The sequence below is a fragment of the Felis catus genome, chromosome D1 (genome assembly GCF_018350175.1).
Source record: "Felis catus isolate Fca126 chromosome D1, F.catus_Fca126_mat1.0, whole genome shotgun sequence".
Classification (NCBI taxonomy): Eukaryota; Metazoa; Chordata; class Mammalia; order Carnivora; family Felidae; genus Felis; species Felis catus.
Genome location: NC_058377.1, coordinates 107,278,894 through 107,299,841, shown reverse-complemented (window position 1 = coordinate 107,299,841; position 20,948 = coordinate 107,278,894). Strand labels below are relative to the sequence as shown.

The 20,948-nt window shown below is 55.0% G+C and overlaps 1 protein-coding gene and 1 long non-coding RNA gene across 2 annotated transcripts in view; one reads left to right on the top strand and one right to left on the bottom strand.

The window, feature by feature from the left end:
- Positions 1–644: 644 nt before the first annotated feature.
- Positions 645–13,879, bottom strand: LOC111556696. The gene is made up of 2 exons (XR_002736405.2): positions 13,711–13,879; positions 645–990 (listed from the first exon to the last, which is right to left on the bottom strand). It is a non-coding gene; the product is annotated as an uncharacterized LOC111556696 (long non-coding RNA).
- The window catches only part of MACROD1 (mono-ADP ribosylhydrolase 1), a 143,886-nt gene continuing 135,425 nt past the window's right edge, over positions 12,488–20,948 (top strand). The window contains 3 exon segments of the mRNA XM_023239988.2: positions 12,488–12,758; positions 12,760–12,843; positions 12,846–12,933. Coding sequence (XP_023095756.1) covers positions 12,630–12,758; positions 12,760–12,843; positions 12,846–12,933 — 301 coding nt within the window. The 5' untranslated portion in view covers positions 12,488–12,629.

Below are 20,948 nucleotides of genomic sequence, written 5' to 3'. Positions count from 1 at the left end.
GCAAGTGGGGTAGGCGCAGAGAGAGAATCTGACGGTGGGAGCGGTGGAGCCTGATGCAGGGCTTGAACCCACGAACCAGGGAATCGTGACCTCAGCCGAAATCAAGAGCCCGATGCCCAACCCACTGAGCTACCCAGGCGCCCAAATGGTTTGATATTTGTAAAGCACTTAGAACATTGCCTGCCTAAAGAGCAAGCACTATATGCGTTTGTTAAGAACAAATGTAGAAATGAAGATAACTAAAGAGTGATGAGTGCTATAAAAATATCAAAAGATAAGGGATAGAGAGTAACCAGGGAAGCAGGGAAGGAAGGAGCTCCTAGAGGCAGGTGGTTAGTAGTGAAGGCCCCTTGGACCCGGAGTGATGAGAAGCCAGCCAGGAACAGAGTTCCAGACAGGACGACAGAAGGTGCAAAGGCCCTGAGGTTAAAACAAGTTTGAAATTTTCAAGGAACCCAAAGAAGGCTTTCTCTATGCTCTAGTGTCCTTGCCTGTAAATGGAGATGATGAAGTTCCAAGGACTTCCCAAGGTTACTCTGAGGACAGGACAAAATAATCCACACTCAAGTCTTGTCAGACCCAAAACGAAATTTTGAAAGCCGCCTCTGAGAAGACAAAAATACAAATTAGAAGGGCTGCGAAGAGAGGACCCTAAAGCTTAAGTTTATCCAAGGTCACGGTAGAGTCACTCCTGAATGTTAAAAAATGTCAGCTCTTCTAATTTTTTACCGACTTGGGCTTCTTCAAATCTCTTTGTAGATTCAGAGCTCTCTCGAGTGGGACGGGGAGGCGGTGATGCAGTCCGCCAGTGTCCCCTTCCCCAGATTCCTGGAACACAAGCAGAAGCTGGGCCGCAGAAGGTGTCCTGGCCCGTGCATTTCATGACAGTTTCCGAGTGATTCATTCTGCTATTTTGGTGCTTTCTGCTCTCAAGGGTGGGGAGCAAGATGCCGAAGCCTGTCTTTGGAGTCGATTCCGAGGCCGTAGATCCTGGAGCGAATGAGAGACTGAAGGAGTAAACGTGTGTGACCAAATTCTCTGCAGAACAGCACCCCCCCTCCCCAAATTAAAAATTCTCCCGCTATCAGAAGAAGGAAAACGAGTTGGAGCTCGGCAGACTCCGGAGCATGTGGGTTAGGGATCGTTGCAGCTCAGAACTCTCGGGGTCTGTGGAACGTGGAATTTTGCTTTGGTAAGAACTTTTCCCTTTGGAGTGGGAATTTAAGACAGCCTGATTTTCCTCCTGCAAGCAAGCGAGAGCAGAGTTCCATTCCGGATTCTGAAAAATGCCTAAAGAATATTTTCACGCGCACTTAGCCGAGCGATTCTAACTCCCTGCTCTCCTGCTGAGGTAGAATCTAAATCCTGAGGAGCAGGGAGAGTGTGGGGGGGGGGAAGTAAAGTGCCACAGCATTCTGTTCCATTCAGTGAACTTGTCTACGGAGCCAGGCAGCGTGCCAGATGCTTCAAAGAACGAAATGATGGTAATTATTATCTGATAATTATTCGTATGAGAGCCCCAGAGCCGAGCCTGGGACCTCACCACTGACGTTCCCTCCCAGGGTAATCTCAAGTCAGTCTCGTAGCTATAAATACCGTCTCAGATGACTCCCACAATTCTATCTTCAGCCCAGATCTTACTCCCAAGTTCTAGGCTTGTCCACCCCGCTGTCTCCTTAATGTCTCCACTCGGTGGCTAATGGACTTCCCGATGTGTTCAAATTGGAGCTCCCAATATTCTCCCCCCACATCGTCCCTCCCTTGACTTCCTTCCCATCAATGTCCTCCTTATTCTCGGACTGGTTCACGCTGAAAACTTTGGAGGTGTCCTTCACCCCCGTCTTCCACAACCACGTCCGGTCTGTCAGCAAACTCCGTCAGCTGGCCATAGACCCACAGACTCTCCAGCCGTCTTCTAGCTTTGATTGGGGAACTTTGAGCTGGCGAGTGACCAGAGTCAGAGGGGACAACTTTGCAGGATGTCATGTGAGAGAGCCTGTGCTCACAGGCCGTATCCTCTGCGAGGTACAGGGTTGGGTTGGGGGGTGGGGGGAGAGCTTCTCTGGATTCAGGGAACCACGGAGGTGAGCCCAGTGAGGACACTGACAACAGCCATGGTAGTGGACTGGAGCTCTTCCTAAGGGTTAGGGCGCCACACACTCTCCCCCTGCAACCCGAGATCCCCCTACAAGAATCCTTGTCGTAACTGGGGTAATGTTTCCTCACAAGCTGGGTAGGGAGGGGGCTGGGTAGGGAGCTGGAGTCAGAATGGTTTGGTCCCAAGGTTCAGGTTCTCAACCTGGCCGATTTTGCCCCCAGAGGACGTTTGGCAATGTCTGGAGACTAAATGTCTTTTAAAATAATGTCTTTTTTTTAAATAAAAAAAATTTTTTTTTAAGTTTATTTATTTTGAGAGAAAGCGCGTGCAAGCAGGGGAGGGGCAGAGAGAGAGGGAGAGAGAGAGAATCCTAAGCAGGTTCCGTGCTGTCAGCGCAGAGCCCAACACGGGGCTCGAACTCACGAACCCCGCGATCGTGACCTGAACCAAAGAGTCAGACGCTTAACCCACTGAGCCACCCAGGTATCCCTGGAGACATTTGTGATCGTCACAACGTGGAGGCCAGGGATGCTGCCGAACATCCTACCGTGCACAGGCCAGCTGCCTGCAACTATGTGGTCCCGAGTGAACTGAGGCTGAGAAAGTCTTACCTAAGGAAACACAAGACATATATCTTGCACAACTGAGCTTGGTTGAAACTTGGGAGTGAAGCCTGCTACACGGCAAAGCAGATTTAAATGGATCAGGGCGTGGGCGCCTGGGTGGCTCAGGGGGATAAGCATCTGACTCTTGATTTCAACTCAGGTCATGATCTCACAATTCATGAGTTCAGGCCCCACGTCGGGCTCCGTGGTGATGGTGCAGAGCCTGCTTTGGATTCTCTGTCTGTCTGTCTGTCTCTCTCTCTCCCTCTCTGCCCCTCCTCTGTTTGCTCTCTGTCTCTCAAAAAATTAATAATAAATTGATCAGGGCACATAATATGACAGGCAACGCTAAGAGAAGGCTGTGAAGGAGCATTCTGGGACATAAGGATAGTGCAAATTCACGGACACCTCCCTCCGTTGAAAGGGAGTCCATGTCCCTTGAATTCGGTGGCCTCTGCAATCACTTTGACCCATAGAATACACCGGAAGTGTCACTGCGCCAGGTTCCAAGCCTTATAAAACTGCCAGCTTCCTCCTCCTGTCTTTTGGGACACTCCCTCTTGGAGCCCCTGTGCTGCCCATGTCAGAAGTCTGACTGCCCCAAGGCTGCCATGGTTGACTGGCTAAGGGACCCCAAGCTAGCCACACGGAAGGCCCCAGCTGTTCAGCCATCCCAGCCCAGGTATGAATGGGAAGCCATATTGGACCCTCCAGCCCAGCGTCACCTCCTGCTGAGTACCACACAGTGTCCCCAGCGAGGCCACTTGGAACAGAAGAATCCCCTAGCTGAGCCCTAACCCACAGATCACGAGATTCGATCAAATGGCTGTTGTTTCCCACCGTCAAACCAGAGTAGCTTAAGGTAGTTTGTCACACAACAATACATAACCAGAAGGGTCCCCCCCGCCCCCCAAGGGCTGTTTCTCTGCTTCCTTCTTTTCTGCTGATGCTAGAAATCCTGCTGATACAGAGCTGTGCCTGTTCCGTGCACTTCTCTCCAGCTCTGTCCCAACTCCTTGTCCCAGTGCCATTGTCTCTCAGGCTGCCGAGAGGCACCCTTAAAAAGCAGCTGGTCCTGGGGACGCTGGGTGGCTCAGTCGGTTGGGCGTCCGACTTCGGCTCAGGTCATGATCTCACGGTCAGTGAGTTCGAGCCCCGCATCGGGCTGTGTGCTGACAGCCCAGAGCCTGGAGCCTGCTTCGGATTCTGTGTCTCCCTCGCCCTCTCTCCTCCTCCCCAGCTCATGCTCTGTCTCTCTTGTCTCTCAAAAATAAACCTTAAAAAAAATGTTTTTAATTTAAAAAAGTCAGCTGGTCCTCAACCTTGACCAATACACCCTCCAGAGGTGTCCCAGTGTGTGGAATCCACACCCCACGTGGCACTCGGTCCTCTCCCTTTCCCCTCACCTCCACAGGCTTCGGCTTCTCTGGCCCTTTTCCGCTCTTTGAACTCTCTCTCTCTCTCTCTCTCTCTCTCTCTCTCTCTCTCTCGGCAGCTCCAAGCGCTGCCTGAAATGACTTGTGCTAGCTGACTTGGTTACTTTGTGTCTCCTGCACTAGACGTGGCTTCCAGGAGGGCAGGGCCGGTGATCTGGGACCTGGGACGTTGTGCACACTTGTAAGCGTGTGGCAAATGAGCGATCGAAACCTGTCACCCCTTGGCTCCCACTGTGGGTCCCTTGGCCTTTCCGAGAGGGGCTCTCTGATGTTTTTTTTTTTTTCCCCCGGACTTCTTCGCTCCCGATTCTGCTCATCCTCTGGACCAAATGGTTGGTTCCCCGCAGAACCAGATGTCACAAGCTCACCGTCTCCTTTCCACCACCGGTTTCTCGAGAGCTACCAAGTGGTGGAGATAGCGAGTGTGGGGAAACGGGCCCGCTCATATCCGGCCGGTGGGAAGGTACACTTAGCAACATCAGTTCAAAATAAAAAAGCAATTCCACCCTTAGGAATTTATCCCACCGGTAAGCCCAGCCTGGTGGCACGAGGGTGTATATCACAGCTCCGTCTGTGACAGCCAAAGGGATGATAACCATGTGCATCCGTGGAGGATGCTGGGATGCTGCCTCTTGCTCGGGACGGAATTGTGCGCCCCAAATTCCTGTGCGGAGACCCTCACCCCTCGCTGTCATGATCCTGGAGGCAGAGACTTTGGAAGGTGGCCCTCGTGATGGGATTCGCGCCTTCATCACACGAAGCCCTGGAGGGCTTCTTTTCTGTCTCTCTGCCGTGTAAGGACAAGCCAGCAGGCCAAGCAAGAAGGCCGCCATCTGTAAGCCATGTGGAGTGTCCTCACCAGAACCTGAGCCATGCTGGCACCCTACTCGAGGATTCTCAGCCTCCGCGACTGTGAGAAAAGAAACCTCTGTTGTTTGAGCTAAGGAGAAAGAGAGGGAGAAGGAACGGGAGAGGGAGAGGGAGAGGGAGAAGGAAAGGAAAGGAAAGGAAGGAAAGAAGGAAGAGAAAGAAAGAAAGAGAGAGAGAGAGAAAGAAAAAGAAGAAAGAAAAAGAAAGAAAACAGGATGCTGCCCCAGAAAATGGAATATTGGTGAGCATAAAAAGGAATGCTCGGGGGCGCCTAGATGGCTCAGTCCGTTAAGCATGTGACTTCAGCTCAGGTCATGATCTCGCAGTCTGTGAGTTTGAGCCCCGCGTCGGCCTCTGTGCTGACAGCTCAGAGCCTGGAGCCTGCTTCGGATTCTGTGTCCCCCTCTCCCTCTGCACCTGCCCCACTTGTGCTCTGTGTCTCTCTCTCTCTCAAAACATAAATAAACATTTTAAAAGAGAAGGCTTGCGGAGCTACTGATATGGAAACATGCCCATGATGTACTGTGGAATGAAGAAAGTTAGTTGTGGAACAGGGTGTATGGCCAAATCCTATTTTTGTAAAAAAAAAAAAAAAAGAAAGAAAAGAAGTAGAAAAGAAAGAAATTTGTGCGTGTATATCTTCATATACGATTATAAATGCGCGGAAAGAGACTAGAAGGTTACCTAGCTGACTACCAAAATTGATCCATACCTCTGTGGATTGGGATGGGGAGAGGGGGCTGTGTTTAGTCGGCTAGGGCTGTCGTAAATAAATACCACAGCTTTTGGTGGCTTCAACAACAGAAATTTATTTTCTCACAGTTCTGGAAGTCTGAGATCAAGGTGTCGGCAGATCTGGTTCCCTCTGAGGCCTCTCTCCTTGGCTTGCAGATGGCTGCCTTCTCACTGTGACCTCACATGGTCTTTCCTCCGTGTGTCTCCATGTGTCCAACTTCCCCCTTCTTACAAGGACACTACTCAGATTGGGTTACGGCTCACCCTAACAGCCTGATTTTTGTTTCTAAAAACGTTTTGGGGCGCCTGGGTGGCTCAGACGGTTGAGCGTCCGGCTTCGGCTCAGGTCATGATCTCACGGTCTGTGAGTTCGAGCCCCGCGTCCGGCTCTGTGCTGACGGCTCCGAGCCTGGAACCCGCTTCTGATTCTGGGTCTCCCTCGCTCTCTGCCCCTCCCCTGCTCATGCTCTGTCTGTCTCTCTCTCTCTCTCACTCTGTCTCTCTCTCTCTCAAAAATAAATATTAAAAAATTTTAAATAAAAATGTTTTAACATTTTTAAATTTATTTTTGAGAGAGAGCAAGAGACACAGAATCTGAAGCAGGCTCCAGACTCCGAGCTGTCAGCACAGAGCCTGATGCTGGGCTCAAACTTGTGAACCCCCTGAGCCGAAGTCAGCCTCGCCCACTTAACCGACTGAGCCACCCAGGCGCCCCATGGGGCCTTTGCTTTCCATTGTGTTGTTTAAATTTGTTACAGTTGGGGCGCCTGGCTGACTCAGTCCATGGTGGAGCCTGCGACTCTCCAGGTTGTGGGTTTGAGCCCCACATTACTAGTCGAGGTTTTTGTATGCTTCAAGCTAAGGGTCCCCTCGGCATCCACATTCTTCCCAGGCCTTCTCTGAAGTCTGAGGGGGTGGGGGACAGCTAAGGCCCGCAACCCTCTCCAGACGACAGACCCGCCCCGGAGGAATCGGGGAGGGGCGCCCTCTGCCGTCCAGGCCCGTGATTTATAGTTACCCAAGCTGGACACTTTGGAACCTCATAATCCAGTCTTCCCTTTGACGCCTCCCATTATAGTGACTGTGCAATACTGGCCAATGACACAGGCAGTAAAATGGAACATAGGCAGGTGATAAAGTAAAATACAAAGACAGCATTACAACCTGGATGGAGGGAGGCACAAAACTGGGATCACACAGTGAAGACATTAGGGGGACCTGGGAGGCACGGGGGCTCCCCCACCGGCGCTGAAGCGGTAAAAAGAAGGAAGGCAACCTGGTAAAAGTGGGGTCGAGTTGAAACCTGAGGGACTGTCAGGAAAGAGGGACGCACTGGGCTGTACAGGTAAGCTCCTGGAGAGAGGAATGGGCTTGGGGGTCCCTTTAGACCTGGGTCCTGCTCTGCTCTTAAATTTCAGACTAGTAGCAGGAAACCCTCACTATATTGCGGTCCCGGATTCCCCTGTGCCTTCAGCCCTGCTGTCATGGGGAATCTGTTCTTCCGGTGGCTCAGCAAACCCTGAGATGCTTGCTGGAAGCCGGCAAAGCAAACCCAGAATCTTGGTATTCAGGAATACCAAGGGATAAGTTTAGGAATAAGTTTGGTTACATCGTGCCAATATCGGAGTGTTTATTTAAGGTTTTGAGACACTTAAGTCAATCGGTCCCATTTGATTTGTGAGGTGTTTTTTAAGTACTCTCTGCACCCAACGTGGGGCTCGAACTCATGACCCCAAGATGGAGCGTCGAATGCGCTACCGACTGAGCCAGCCAGGTGCCCCTGATTTCTGGTTTTAATTAGATCAAATGGCTGTAATAATTCCTCCCATCCCCGTTCGCCTGCCTTTGCAAGGAGATTCAGTGTTCCTCCCAATTAAGCTGCCACACCTCGGGGCTCCTGGGTGGCTCCGTCGGTTAAGCATCCGACTTTGGCTCAGGTCATGATCTTGTGGCCTGTGGGTTCGAGCCCTGCATCGGGTGCTGTGCTGACAGCCTGGAGCCTGCTTTGGATTCTGGGTCTCCCTCTCTCTCTGCCCCTCCCCCATTTGTGCTCGTGCGCGCTCTCTCTCTCTCTCAAATAAGTAAATATGAAAAAAAGAGAGATTGTGTCTCTTTTTTCATGTCTTCAAATCTCGGCTGGCCTTGTGACCCACATCAAATAAGAGAACGTGGTGGAAGTGATGTAGTGTGATTTCCCGGTCAGGCCTTGAGAGGCACTGCAGCGTCAGTGGTCACCCTCTTGGAGCATGTCCTTGAGACCAGCATGCCGTGAAGCTGCCCCTGTCTAGCCTATTGGAGGATAAGAGGCCTGTGGGGCAGAACCAAGGGGCCTGGCTGATAGCCAGGACCAACTGCCAGCATGGGAGTGAGGCCATCCTGGGACCCCAGCCGCAGTTAGGTTGTCACAGGCCTGAAGCCACAAGAGTGACCCAGGCAAGTCCAGCAGATGAACCTTCCAGCTTATCCCAGACCAAACTGCTGACTCTGTGCTCTGGTTGTTATTATTATTATTATTAATTTCTCTATTTGGTGGTGGGGGGGGGATTTCCATATTTTTTAAAGTTTCTTTATTTTTTTATGAATATAATTTGTTGTCAAATCGGCTTACATTTATTTATTTTTTTAATGCTTATTTCTTTTTGAGAGGGAGCACAAGTGGGGAAGGGGCAGAGACAGAGGGAGACACAGAATCCGAAGCAGGCTCCAGGCTCTGAGCTGTCGGCACAGAGCTTCACACGGGGTTTGAACTCACGGGACTGTGAGATCATGACCTGAGCTGAAGTCGGACGCTCAACCCACTGAGCTACCCAGGCACCCCGCCCTGGCGATCATTTTAAGCCAGTAAGTTTTCAGTAGTTTATCATGCAGCAATGGATAACTGACACCGTACAAAAGGATCTAAGTTTATAAACAGCATTTGAACATTTAAGATAATTGATTTATGATATTTACAAGCGTAATCTGTTAGTATATAGGAACTGTGTAAGTGATTAGAAAAAAATATGTTTGGCTGGGGAGGGCAGAGTAAGGTGCGGGGAGGGACAGAGTGCCCTCATCCCACAGCCCCTCTCAGGGTGTAAAGAAAAAAGAAGAAAAGGGGCGCCTGGGTGGCTCAGTTGGTTAAGTGTCTGACACTTGATTTCAGCTCAGCTCATGATCCCAGGGTTCCTGAGATTGAGCCCTGAGACCGGCTCTTTGCTGACAACACAGAGCCTGCTTGGGATTCTCTCTCTCTGTCTGTCTGTCTCTCTCTCTCAAAATAGATACATAAACATTAAAGAAAAAAGAACAAAAAAGAAAGAAAGCATCCTTGTTTGAAATACTTATATATATCCCTGTTAGATGGGTAGCTCTCCTCTGTTGAGTTTGAGAAGATCAGCTGTTTTATCTCTGTAAAATGTAGTTTAAAATCTATTAGGGAATTTAATTACCTAAGTTTGTAATGGGTGTGCATTTTTAGAAATTAATCTGTTGAACCTATGAGTTAATTAAATATTCATCAAAGAATAAGTGAAAGTAATTGTTCTTATTTTTATACAAAAATTAGTAGATTTATAAATAGAAAACTAGATTTGCAAGTTGCACTTGGCTGTTTAAGAAAAACGAGTTCTTTTTTTAATTTATAAATTTAATAAATACAGTATTAATTTAAACACAAGCAGCAGTTGCTAGCTTTTCTCTGCACGAGAGCCCCTCTCCAACATTAGAGATCCTCAGCTGATGAAATCCGACACTATAGCCCTGCTGGAAGCTTCGGCATTCCGTGGACTTCCGTGCCTTTCCTCCTGTGCATCCCTCTGCCTGGAATACCTCGGACACATACACATCTTTGAGAGCTGGCAACAGTTTACCTTTTTCAAAAGATCCAGCTCAAACTCCACAAGGAGGTCCTGCCTTGCCGGGGCAGAACCATGCTTCCCTGGCCACATCCACCCAGGGGTGTGGGGCCCAGGCCTCTCTTAGACCAGACTTGGGGGGCTGTGAGCTGAAACCTTCTCTATCCTGGCTGCCATGTGAGAACAGAGCTGAATCCCAGCAAAAGAAACAGAAGGACTGGTACAGATGCCCAGGGTGTGGACTGGTACAGATGCCCAGGGTGTGCCGGGCACTTCAAAGGCCTAGCTGTGGGGGATGTAGATTTCATGCCCTGTGCAGAAAGGCAGCCTCCTGATTGGGCACCAAGATTTTCTATGGCTGAGACCCCTGTCTCTCCCTGTATCCTCTTCCCCAGACCACACCAGGAAGGGTACAGTAGGCAGACTAATGGCTCCCCAAAGATGTCCACATCCTCCTCCCTGGAGCCTTTTACATGGCAAAGAGGAATCAAGGTTACAGATGGAATTAATGTTACTAATCAAAAGACTTTAAGGAGGGAGCTTGTCGTAGATTATCCTGGTGGGGCCGGTAATAATCACAAGGTCCTTGAAAATGGGGAAGTGGAAGAGAGGCACAGGCAAGGGCCACTATGGAAGCATGGTTGGGGAGAGGCAACATCGTGCGCTTTGAAGATGAAAGAAAGGTGCTGTGAGCCATGGCATGCGGGTGCCTCATCCTAAGCTGGAAAAAACCAAAAAAAAAAAAAAAAAAAAAGCCTCCAGAAGGGAACAGAGCCTTGCTAACACCTTGACTTTTAGCCCAGTGAGACCCCTGTCAGACTGCTGTCCTACAGAATGTTAAGACAATACATTTGTGGGGCGCCTGGGTGGTTCAGTCGGTTGAGCGCCCACTTCACTTCAGGTCATGATCTCGAGGTTCATGAGTTCGCGCCCCGCGTGGGGCTCTGTGCTGACAGCTCAGAGCCTGGAGCCTACTTTGGATTCTGTGTTTCCCTCTCCGCTCCTCCTCTCCGGCTCACACTCTGTCTCTCTCTCAAAAATGAGTAAACATAAAAAAAAAAAAAAAGATAATACATTGTGTATAGTTTAAGCCACTACAGTTGCTGAAACTTGTTACACCAGTGGTAAAAAAATACATCGGGGGCAGGCGTGGGTGGCTCAGTCGGTTAAGCGTCTGACTGGCTCGAGTCATGATCTTGTGGCCTGTGGGTTCGAGTCCCGCGTCTGTGCTGACGGTTCAGAGCCTGGAGCCTGCTTCTGATTCTGTGTCTCCCTCTCTCTCTGCCCCTCCCCTGCTCATGCTCTGTCTGTCTGTCTCTGTCTCAGAAATAAACATTAAAAAATAAAAATAAAAAAAATACACGGAGTCAGCCACATGCTTCATTTTTCGAATCGGTGACATCTGCGTAATTGCTTTCTGGACCACAGATGAGAACCAACCAACCAGGTCCAAGTCTGGACTCCGACCCTCATCGGCCACGTGGACCGCCAGCCAGTGTTCATCCGTGCCCTGGGGCAGGGCTGCCTCACCTGGCCCTTGGGAGCACATCACAAGTTCGGGGAGGTACAGCAAATGGAAGCAGGGCTCTTAGCTCAGTGCCAGCTGGGACCTAGCGTCCGGTAAATGGTTGCTGTCCGGGTTGTAGTTGGTAGTTGGCAGGGCCCTTCTTGCTTTGCTGACTTACAGGAGAAGTGATAAGTGGTGACGTGACCTCCATTCTGGGGGCCTGACTACCACATCCTGCTGGCCTTTTCCAGAGAGCGTGCAGGCCTCACCAGTGGTCCTGGAGAGTTGGGGACCCTTGGCCCTTCGTTCCTGGCCCCTGGCTTCTGATCTGCCCTCTCCACCCTCGTCCCAGGCTGATCACCGCCTCCTCCCTGCAGGCAGGTCTGTGCTGGTCCTCCCGGTGGTGCCAGCTGTAACCACGCAGCTCTCTGTGTGATCCTCCCCACAGTCCTGTCCCAGGGCTCTTGCCATATCCCGCACCAGAGAAGCCTGGAGCACAGGGGCAGGTCTGCAACCAGCCAGACCTAAGCCCTGAGCCCTGTCTTCTTAATTTATAGCCCTGGGGCGCCTGCTTTTGGCTCAGTCAATAAAGCATGCCACACTTAATCTCAGGGACCTGAGTTCAAACCCCACATTGGGCGGGGAGCCTACTTCAAAAAAATTACAGGTCAAGAAGCCAGTCTCCAGAGGCCTGTGGACCCCAGTGTGGCGAGCTGGTCCTGGAACCTTCTCTGGGACCCTGGCTCTTCCTCAGGTTGTAAAAATACCTGTTATATTTATCAAATAATATTAATAGCACAGAAAAACAAGCATATTTATATTTTAAAAAATCTATCGTCATCGTCTTCGTAAAAAATGAGAGAAAAAAATACAAAGAAAACGTCCCTCCAATTCTTCCACCGAGAACGCCTCCTGGAAATCTAATTTTCTGCCTTCCAATGCCACTGTTTCCACCCCTTGCCTCCCAGGCTGCTCTCGATTTGGCTCCAGCCGCGTCCCCGCCCAGCTGCCTGGGGAAAGTCGCCGAACCGGACCTACCCGTTGGCGCTGCTTGTCACCTCCCCCCGGGCGGGCCGGGACCGCGGCTCCGGCGGAATGGGGGGCGGGATGGGGTGCGGCCGCGCCCAGGGGCCGGGGCCGGGGTCGAGGGCAGAGGCGGGCCCGGGCCGCGCTGGGGGTGGCGGGCGGCCCCACAGACCGGGAAGTTGGCGGCGAGCCCCGAGGGGGCGCCAGGCCACCGCGCGACCCCCTGAGAAGCAGGAGCCTCCCGCGCGGCGCGATCCCGGGCGCCTGGAGCCCGCGGGGTCCGGGCGGGGCGCGCACGTGTGTATACGAGTGCGGGGGCCCGTCGGGCGGCCGGGACTACAAGTTCCAGGGTGCCCAGCGGCGCGCTCTGGGTTTCTGGCCGCGCGGCCCGCCGGCTCGGAGCCGGTCGCCGCGGGCGTGCACACACCACCGGGTCCCGAGCGGCTCAGGGAGAGACTCTCCCAGCACCGTAAATAGAGTCCAAGTGGGCGGGGAGCCGCCCCGCGCCGCCCGCTCATGTCTCTGCGGAGCCAAGTGTCCGGCCGCCTGGCACAGCTGCGCGCGGCGGGGCAGCTGCTCTGCGTCCCGCGCCCCTGGCCCGGCCCCTCGGCGGGTGCCACGCGGACCCGCAGCAGCGCGTGCGGTCCCCCCGGCGTCCCTGGGCGCCTGCGGCCCCGGCGCGCGGACCCCAGCGGGAGTTGGGGCTTGGGGGGCGGCGGCGGTGGGGCGGAGAGGAGAGCCGGGGTGCGCACCTGGGCCCCCCTGGCCATGGCGGCGAAGGTGGACCTGAGCACCTCCACCGACTGGAAGGAGGCAAAATGTAAGTGTCAGCAGGAGGGGGGCGCGAGGGGCGAGGGCGGCCCCACGTGGGCCTTCCCCGGCTGGACAGCACCGCGCCCGCAGCCTCTTCCGCCCGGGAGGCCCGGGGAAGTTAAGGCCTCGTACGCCCCAGTATGGACCCCTCCACTCACAGCCACACCCCCCCTCCCCCGTGCGCCCGCCCCCCGCAAACCACTTCACTCCATACGAGGTCCGGGCCCCCTGTCGGGGGTAGTGTGAGGAGGACGGCCTTACCCCGCCCGCATGGGTCCCAGGGCACCCCCAGAGATCATCCAGGACCTACCGCCTGACTCCGTTGTGCAGGAGGGAAACTGAGCTGCTAAGCCCAAGGTCACTGGGAGTTGGTGGCAGCCCAGCTGACGTTGGGCTCCTGAAGTCCCCATGCTTTGTGTACCATGGTTTCTCAAGTGGTGGCATTTTAGGCAGAGTGGCAGGAAGTGGGCCGAGGGGGACAGCTCTGGGTCTGGGGTCCCACCTGGTAGGATCAGATGGCCCCCACAGAGTGGCCTCCCTGGGCAGGCCAGTCCAACCTCCACCCCGCCCCTACCCTGCAGGCCTGTCTCTCTGGGCACATGATGTAGTGCCCTTTTGCCCTCATCCCTGGCCTCTGGCCACTTGTGAACAGTTTCTGCCCCATTCCTGGGGGACAGAGGGCTGAGGGGTTGGGGAGAGGCAGGGCAGGGAGGGATGGGGCATTATGTCTGTGAGAACAGTGACCCTCCCCCCCCGCACCCCCAGGAATCAAGCCATTTCCTACCGCTCCGGGATGGGTCGTGAGTCCTGGTCGGGCATGAGTCCCAGGGCTGGACTCTGGGCCCCTGCACAGAACAGCGAAGGGAGGGAACCCGGCCTGCAGAGCCCCAAATAGTCAGGCCGCCCAGCTGCCCCTGCCCTTCAGAGCCTGCTCGGAGAGCTCCTGTAACCATTCCTGGCTGGATCCCCTTTCAAAAGCACAGGGGAGGTGGCTCATTGGCTGGGCCCCTGTGGTGGAGTGGGTGCGGCCACCGGGGGTCTGGCGGGTCTGGTGAGGCAGGCCTGGGGCTGGCCTGGGGTGGGGGGTGGAGGTAAAGGGCAGGCCCCTCTCAGAATTAAGGTAGAGTTCAAGATGACTTCCCCTGTCGTGAATAGTGTTCCTTCACCGGGATCTTAAAGCTCGGGCAGAACACTTGACTTTGCTCCATGCACACAGTGTCCGTCGTGCCCTCAGCCCTGGCCCTAGAACACTGGTTAGGGCGGGGGGTTGGGGGAACTGGCAGAGACTCCTGGCACAGGGACTGTCCCCACGGGGGAGCCTGCTTCCCCTTCCCTGTCAGAGAGCAGCAAGCCAGCTTGGTGGGAAAGAAAGCGAGGGAGGCAAGGGGCCCAGCCACCTGCTCCGGGATCTGCCATTATTTCTAGGATCCAGCTCCCCACCCCCTCCCGTTCCCTGGTGCCCCTTGAAAACTTCCAGACCTTGTGAAGCTGACAGGCCAGGGATTCCCAGACTACTGTGGTGTCTCTGCTTGGAGCTGGGATTTCCATTCATTCATCCTTTTTTTTTTTTTTTTTTTTTTTTTTTAAGTATAGTTAGTTACTTTTAAGTACTCTGTATACCCGACGTGGGGCTTGAACTCACGACCCCGAGGTCAAGAGTCTCATGCTCTTCTGACTGAGCCAGCCAGGCGCCCCTCATTCATCCATTTTTACTGAGCGCCTTCTATGCGGCCAGCACTGTTCTGCTGCTGGGATTCAGTCATGAGTGACATAGGCGAGGTCCCTGCCCTCACGAAGCTTCTTCCCTAGGGGAAGCAAACAGTTGAAAATGTGGTCAAGCCAATGGGGCGGTGCCAGACAGAGGTCACTGCTGGGAAGAAACCATGGCAGATGGCGCTGCCTGAGCTCCAGTATTCAGTCAGGGGCAGTGGGGGGGGGGGGCAGCCTTGCCCCAGGAGCCGCGGCCCCGGGTGCAAAGACCCCCCAGCAGGCTTGTCGGGGGGGATCTGTGTGTTTTAGTGAAATATTTTTGAGTCACAGGTTATCCCCAAATTCAGGCGCTTAAAACGGCAAACGACGGTTATTATCTCAAGTCTCTGAAGGTCAGGAACCTAGGGGTCGCTTAGCGGGGTGGTTCTGTGTGAGGGTTTCCAGGAGGCCCGCTGGGACTTAGTCACGGCCATCCCAGGTGGCTCATTCACATAAAGTGGCCTGAGTTCACCGCGGGGGGGGGGGGGGGGGGGGAGGGAGGGGGTCTCTCCATGAGGCTGTTTGGGTGCCCTCACGACATGGCAGCTGGCTTCCCCCAGAGCATATAACCCAAGACAGGGAGCGTGAGGCGACCAAGCCAGAAGCCACGGTGCCTTTCTGTGACCTAGTTTGGCTGACCCGTCTGTTTTATTCTGGGGCTTAGCATGGAGTCATGGAGTCTGGCCCAGATTCAAGGGGAGGGAAATTCGTCTCTACCTTTGGAAGAGAGGAGGCTCAAAGAATCCGAGGCATCTTTTTAACCCCCCCCCCCCCCCGCCCCGGGGAGCCGCTTTAGCTGGACCCTGCCTCTGATTGGGGTCCAAGCCTTGGTCCTCTGGGGGAGGCCCCCCACACCTTTCCTTCATTCCCCTTTTTTTCTTTATTGCTGTGTAGTATGCCATGGCGTGGACCTACCCCACTTCGGGTGCCCATTCTGTGGGTGGGCGTTGCGTTTTCCAGTTCGGGGCTGTTGGGAATAACGCTGCTCTGATCATTCCCGTACGTGCCTTCGGTGGACACATACTCTCCTTTCTCTCGGGGATATACGGACATAGGCCCCCAAAGGCCTGTCTGTGCCTGAGACGATCCTCTCTCTCGAAGACTGGCACACAGTAACCAAGCTCACGGGAGCCTGATGGAGCGTCAGAAGGTTGACGCGGCGCTCTCGGAGGGAGATATGATCACACTGGGTCTGGAAACTCGCGTGTGCCGGGCGGGGCCTCCTCTCCCCGTGGAACAGCCACGTGGAAGCCACAGCATAGTCTGAGTTCACCCAGCGGCCTGTGCTCTCAGCTTCGGAGCTGGGGGAACGATTGCGGAAGCTGCTCCCACCGTCCTGGGCAGGCTGGGCAGGGCTTCCCTGCAAGGGGTGCCCACCAAGGAGCCCCTTCCTTGGGTGGTCGGTCACTCGCTCAGCATTTCAGTCTCTTTGTAGTGCCGAGCGCCTGCCCTGGGCCCTGGGATGTCTCAGCTCCTGGCCCCGTGAGTCCCCTGGACACATGGCCGAATTCTGCCTCCCTCTAGGTGTTCTCTTCCTCCCTCTTAAGCTGACTGGCCACTTCTGTAGACCCATTCTCCCTCTGGGTAAGTAAAAGCCACCAGGCTGGATCTCCCTGGCTAGGAGACAGTCTTTGGGGGGAGCTCTCCGTTGTATCTGATTTTACTGGCCAGAGGATAATTTCCCTAATTTAATTCCCTCAGTGATGGGGGGGCCTCATCATCCCCCCAGATAGTGCCTTTTTTTTTTTTTCCCAACGTTTTTTATTTATTATTTTTGGGACAGAGCGAGACAGAGCATGAACGGGGGAGGGGCAGAGAGAGAGGGAGACACAGAATCGGAAACAGGCTCCAGGCTCCAAGCCATCAGCCCAGAGCCTGACGCGGGGCTCGAACTCACGGACCACGAGATCGTGACCTGGCTGAAGTCGGACGCTTAACCGACTGCGCCACCCAGGCGCCCCCAGATAGTGCCTTTTTATCAGAAGATTGTTGTACTGTAAAGGGAGTTGGGCACGAGGGGACTTAAGGTTGAGCACTGGGGGCATCTAGGGGCTGTGTCCCCACAGGGTGGGGTGCAGCCTTCGGGAGAAGGGCCACAGGTCCTCCTTCTGACCCGCAGTGGGGGCAGAGCAAACTGCTAAAAAGAGGGTGGGCATTGGTGTCACCAGACATGGGCAAGCCCCAGCACCCCTGCCTCCACGCTCCCCGTGCCTCGGTTTCCCCATCTGCGAATCGGGGCCAACAGCACCTGATTCTGTGGGTCGCGCTGGGCTCGCATCAGAAACCATTTTGAATATGGCGGCCCCCCACGGTGTCCCAAGGGTCCCCAGCGGCCCCCTTTCTTGCCACCCCTCAGGCCCGTCTCCCCTGTCTGCTCTGTTTTGGCCACAGCAACACTGGGCCTGTATAAACTTGTCTCCCTCGTGGTCTCAAGTGTTGGAGCCCCGACCTGTGTATCCTGAGCCTCGTTTCCTCTCCGCAAGCTCGCGCTCGCCTGTTCTGGCCCCGCTTTTCACTGGGAAGGGGACGAGGACTAATTTCCACCCCCCGTGGGGTTTCACGCAGAGTGGATGGTCTCTCTGATTTGATGACCGAACTGGGGAAATCCACAGGCACGTCTGGGAACTGGGGGGGGTGGGGGGGGTGTCTTCCCCCACCTGTCTTCTGGGGAAGCGGCCTTGGCGTATCCCAGCACGGGCGAAGGCGCGGGGGCCCAGGGAGAGCAATAAAGCTCCGAGGTGCCTCATGCCCCGTCTGCCCGTTGCCCGTGATTTTGACGAGGCCCTGCTCTTGGGGGACATTGGGCCCGGGTGATGAATGCCCCTGCCGCTGTGTTCCCCGAGCCCCGCCGTTATCAGCCCCATCCACCCGGCCTTCTCCAGAAGAGGAATCTCCCTCTGTGCCAGCCGGCCCTCACCTTTCTGAACACCGTCTAGCAAAGTGCCATAAAGACACTTCTTAAAACACATCATTGAATTCCCGTTCGCCCGCTGCACTTTATGGCTCTGGCACAGGCTGCTTCCTCCGGCCCGGCTTTCGTGCCCGAGAGCCGCTGAGCGCTCCGTCCGGGGTCAGGCCTCCCCATCAAAATTTACTGCAAACATCTTTTTGCAACACCTGTCTCACTGAGCTGTGAAATACTCTCGCCTCTCCAAAAAAGCAAATTAAAACGTGTGTTAATACATCTTTTCTAAGGAAAATAAAACTCGCTTGTGCCTTCAGTCTGCATCCGTCCTTCTAGCAAAAGGAGGAAGAAAATGTTACACATGTGTGGGGCTTCTCTGACAGCGGAAGCCAAGGCAGTGAGGATGCCCCTTGGTCCCTCGGAGCCCGGCGGGGGGGGGGGGCGGGAGTCACCATTGGCTTCTCCTTCCCCGTAAATCAGAGACCAGCGCCGTGTGTGGTTCCTCAGGGGTCAGTCAGGCCACAGCCTCGCTCTGGAGATGAGGACGTCGTGCCTCCCACGCTAGGTGTGTGTCTGGGGACCGTGAACTGGAAGAGACAGGCTGGGAGGTGGAGCCATCTTTTGGATTTTGCTAGAGGGGGCCCTGCGGGCTGTGCGGGTTGTGGGCCCCTCAGACCAGGCCCCAGATACCGGGGAGGACAGTGTCGCGAGAGCCTTGGCCTGGGTCCCGTCCTGGCTTGCCCAGCCAGAGGGACTCAGCACGCGGGAGTCCTGCGGGGTTGGCCCCGGTCCTGGCTGGCCAGTCCCTCCAGTGTCTCGGCAGGCTGGGAGAACCCCACGCTTGGGCGTGCCAAAGCCTCTGAGCAGGGATATCTTTGGTCTCAAGCGTGCAAGATGGCAAATGTGGGCACCCAAATAATTCACAAAGTTCCTCTTCGCCTCCACGTTGGAAAAGAGAAGCCCTCCCCCCCCCCCAATTTCGTCCTGTTTCGCTTTGCACTCTTTGAGTCTCCGCTCTCAGGAAGGGCCGTGTATCCGCTGTATGTCTTGCATTCTGCAGCTTCCAGACGCCCTGACAGCCCCTTCTCATTCACGGCCAGGCTGCCCGGTCCCTATCCCAGAGATGAGAAAACCGAGGCTCAGAGAGGGCGAGTGACCTGCCCGTGAACGTGATGTCGGGAGGTCGTGAACCCAAACCCAGCGGGACCAAGGAGCGGCTTGGACCAGCGTGTTCCTTCCACTGTCTCTGTTCTTCAGATGGGAGATGAGCCGAGACGGCTGCCGCAGCCTTGCCTTTGCTCTCTGGGCCAGCTGTTCTAGATCTCTCTCCATTTCCCCACCCGAATGCTGTCTCCTGCCTCAGGGCGTTTGCCTGTGTTGTCTCCTCCACCTGGAAGACTCTGTTGTCTTAGCAAACCCGCCCTCAACATTCAGGTCTCAGCTCTTTCATTCGTCGGTTCATCCCACAGATGCCCATCGGCGCTCACACATGCCATGCACTGTGCCAGATGGTGGGAATCCAAAGTAAACACCACAGATCCCCAAGCGGCCAAGGTCAGGAGAGGAATAGAACGTAGCCAGTAGGGGAGGGGCTCCTCTGGGGGTGGGGGAGGCAGCTGGGAGGGGCCTGTAAAGGAAGGTCAGGCAGGGGGCACAGCAGGTACAAAGGCCCTGAGGCAAGAAACAGTCTGACTGTGGGAGGAACTGAAAGGAGATTGATCTGCGTGGACTGCAGAGGTGTAAGAAGGAGAATGGAGTGTTATGGGGAGGGAGGCCGTGGAGGAGGTTGGGGGAGAGGCGTGGCTGTCATGTGGGCCTTGGTGGGGACTTGCAGTTTGAACTGAGCTTTAAGTGGAGAGAATTCTGTTCCCAAGGTCCCTGGGCTGCTGTGTGAGGAACAGGCAATCGGGTGGACGTGGGGAGTGCACGGGCAGTAGACAGCTTCCAGGTGGTTCTAGGGAGCAATGAGAGCGCCCTGGCCCCTGCTGGGGGTGAGCAGAAGGCTTGGTTTTGGGGGGTATTGTGGGGATAGATCTAACAGCCTGCAGCTTGATGGAACCGGGGGACTGGGAGAAAGGAAGGAGCCCCGGTTTTGGGGTCCTAGCGGAGTTGGGGGTTCATTGAGAAGGGAGAAAAGTGAAAGAACAAACCACTTTTGGGGGGAAGGAGGATAGGACTCTCGGCGGAGAGATGAGGGGCTGGAGGTGTAGCCCCGGGACCATTAGCCGAAGGAGGGTTTTGAATGCACGGGATGGATGTGAACACCAGGGAGAGGGTGTAGGTTAAGGAGGCGGGGAGGCAGCAAGGAGACCGTAGGGGTGAGTGGGGTGGGAGCCAGGAAAGGAGGGATCCTGAGGGGAAGGGGGGATGCTGAGTGCATAGGGGAGGACAAGAGGGCCCCTGCATGGGGCCATGTGACCTGTGTGGTGTCTCTGACCTTGGCCTTGGTGAGACTGGTGAGGACACAGGGGAGCAGGAGAGGGAGGAAGTGGAGACAGTGGAGGAGGGAGACAGAAAGGAGGCCTGGGCTGCAGGGTGCAGAGTGCACGGTTGAGGGAGGGTTTATGACCTTGAGACACGAGAGGCCACGAGGGGGTGTCTGAGGGCACAGATGGGACAGCCAGGGGAGGAGGAACCGCAGGAGCCTCTGGGAGGTGAGCAGGCAGCCTGGGCTGAGGGAGGGAGGGCCAGGCAGGGGCCGTGGCCCAGTTCCCAGCCGGCAGGAGGAGGCAGCATCTTCTGGATGTGGGGGGAGGGTCCTTGGGAAAGGGGAGAAGGGCGAGGGGGAGCAGCTGGGCCTCCAGGGGAGGCGATCAGGAATTTAGAGGGAGCCTTCTGTTTCGCCACGGGATTTTCTCTAGCAATTTTGCAGCCTCTGGGGCAGACCCGAGGAGTCAGAGGTACCTCCTCCAGGAATCTGTCCCCGCCTCCCCCTCCCCTCTGCTTGGTCAGGCCCCAAAGCTCCCCCTGCCTCCCACCCGCGGGGCTTGGTGCATGGTGGGTGCTCAGTAAATATTTATCAACTAACTGCTCTGCATTCAGACTGTCAGGCCGCGGCAGAGCCTGGCCTTTGCTCCACAGTCTGTCCTTGGCTCAGTGGTTCTGTCCGCCAGCAGCTGAGTGCTTTGCTATGTACCCAACTAGGCCTGTTCTGCTTTTCCTTAGAACAGGAGGGAGAGATTTCTGTAGCCCCCCCCCCCCCCGCCGCCCCCTGCTTTCCAGAAGAGGACAGCCAAGCCTTGGAGAAGCACTTCAGCTCTTTTCCAAATACCAACACCCTCCCCCCAACACACAAAGAAAGGAGCATTTATGTGGGAGCCCTTGACCTGTTACTCAGATTGTGCCCGGGGTCACATGTCCAGCGGGGA